Genomic DNA, 2,099 nt, shown 5'->3' with positions numbered 1-2,099 from the left:
TGGTCTCAATAGTTACATTCACATTTCTATCAAGTAGATTTTTCAACCAGTCACGTTTTTGGCTTCACTTGACATATGCGATAGGCCATGCATCGTCGTCGTCGACTATTGCCGTTGTAATCAATCGTTTCGCCATACTGTATGGAACGAAACCATCTTCCCACGACAGTCCATGATGATTTGCCGCCACCCAAGAAGCACGAGATTTATTGGCTCCCGATAGTGAATTCCATGGATACGGGCTTTTGAAAATGTAATGGGTGAGAACGGTTCCTTTTCTCAACACCGCCACTTCCTTTGCGATAAACCTTGTTCTGTCGGTGAACCATTATATGTCAACAAACGTTGATACCATCGTGACGATATTTTTGAAACTACGCCACAATGCGAGGTGTCCATCTCTTACATATTACAAATATTGCTGATGCTGCAGTTTATGTGATTTTGCGCACAACGTTGGACAATGAACAGTATTCGATGACGCGATCATGCAAAATAAGACAGTACGCGGTAGTATTTGCTGGCACGTTTTCTTTGCAATCAAATTTTATTCGCACGTCTACGGTGGCGCTCTTGATTGATTCGTTCTGTCGCGAGCAATCGATGACTACAAACTGCCCATGCAACAAAAAGTTGTCCGTGTTGCAAAGCGTTTCGTAACAGTCGTATCCGTAATAAGCTTTACGAAAACGTGCATACATATCAAAAAGAATAGCATATCTGTTTTTATCAAAATCAAGATTCAAGTCGTCGTATGGATAAAAGTCAGAGTTTAGATAAAGTTTCACGTTGGTCAATTTACATGCATCGAAATTGCTCGCATCTTCAGACATGATATTCTTTCGACCAGTCTGCAGTGCAAAAATGACGTATCTCGGTTTCTCCAGCTGAGTCGCAGTTTTAACGGCCCACGGATGTTTTGTCGTACTTTGCAACAAAGGGTATTCGTACAGGTCCCACGAACGAAAACTCATGCTTAGGTATTGCCCGCTTTCCAAAATTCGCAACAACGGTAGTTTATTCGTATCATTCAGTACGACGTGAGGCATTCGCCACTGTATCTTTAATAAGTCGACCACCGGTTCCAGCGTGGAATCTCCAACGATGCAATTATTATCACTGCGCGCGCGTATAAGAATGAGTTCGTGACGAGCGTTGATTACTATACGCCTGTAATCTTCGCAAAAACCCAACAGCATGTTGAGCGGTACACAAAAGTTAAAGTAACCTATCGGTATGTTTGACTGTGTGATCCATCCAGCATTCCGTAAAATTAGCGATTTGTCAAATGTTAGGGAAACAAAATTTTTGATGGTGCTTGTTATTCCAACGTTTCTGTTGCGATCAATCTCCACACCATTGAGTTCATATCGAATTTCATCAAACATAAAGGCGACACAATTGTTTCCGAGGTGTGCTTCCACACCTTCCTTTGGTTTCTTTACTCTGAATCTTCCTTCAACGTATAGAAAGCTCTCGCATGGTAACGTGTATAAATCCTGCTGTTGTATAGGTATTCGTATCTCATCGTTGTGCTCAAACGTTGTGTTGGCGTATGGGTTGTATGTGTGAGTCTCAATGTCGGCGATGCTGTCGTCAAGGATCGGTTCGCCTCCAATGTTTAAGATATTAGCCATTTCGTACAACGAAACCCAACGATTTCAGTGATTGAATTGTCTTTTCGCTCAATGGTTTTAGACCGCCAATATTTGATACAGTGAGTTTCGCAGGCGATCCAATTGTTTTCTCTTTGTTTTCACGAGTCGTCTGCTCCGCTTCGTTCAATACGGCTGTTGTCTCCGTACATGCAGTCGAACGGTGATTTGCTTCACTCGAAAATCTAACAATTGACTGTCTTGATCCACGATGCGAATCGTCAAATCCGAAATGCTTCGTGCAGTGATCGGAAGGTAAATGATCTGTGTCGGACTTTCCGATATCTTATATCCAGGTGGAACGGTAGGCGAAAACTCGTGTATCGTGTGCACGCTCTTGTTCTTGCTGTAAGCACTAACCGTCACGTTGCATTCAATGCGAATAATATTTACGTTCATTATATTGATTGGCGCATCCGATTCGTGCCATTTTTGCGGTTGCAG

At 42.5% G+C, this 2,099-nt stretch overlaps 1 protein-coding gene across 1 annotated transcript; it reads right to left on the bottom strand.

Moving 5' to 3' along the window:
* Positions 1-434: 434 nt before the first annotated feature.
* Positions 435-1,637, bottom strand: LOC128882087 (uncharacterized). The gene has a single exon (XM_054133655.1). The coding sequence runs from the start codon at positions 1,635-1,637 to the stop codon at positions 435-437; it is 1,203 nt and encodes a 400-aa protein (XP_053989630.1).
* Between the last annotated feature and the right edge of the window lie 462 nt (positions 1,638-2,099).

This window comes from Hylaeus volcanicus, unplaced genomic scaffold (genome assembly GCF_026283585.1).
Source record: "Hylaeus volcanicus isolate JK05 unplaced genomic scaffold, UHH_iyHylVolc1.0_haploid 12282, whole genome shotgun sequence".
NCBI lineage: Eukaryota > Metazoa > Arthropoda > Insecta > Hymenoptera > Colletidae > Hylaeus > Hylaeus volcanicus.
The sequence above is the reverse complement of the archived record's forward strand: the minus strand, read 5'-3'. Positions and strand labels throughout refer to the sequence as shown.

Bases quoted from the DNA above. Each gene is read 5' to 3' on its own strand.
- LOC128882087 (XM_054133655.1), bottom strand. From the start codon at position 1,637: ATGGCTAATATCTTAAACATTGGAGGCGAACCGATCCTTGACGACAGC.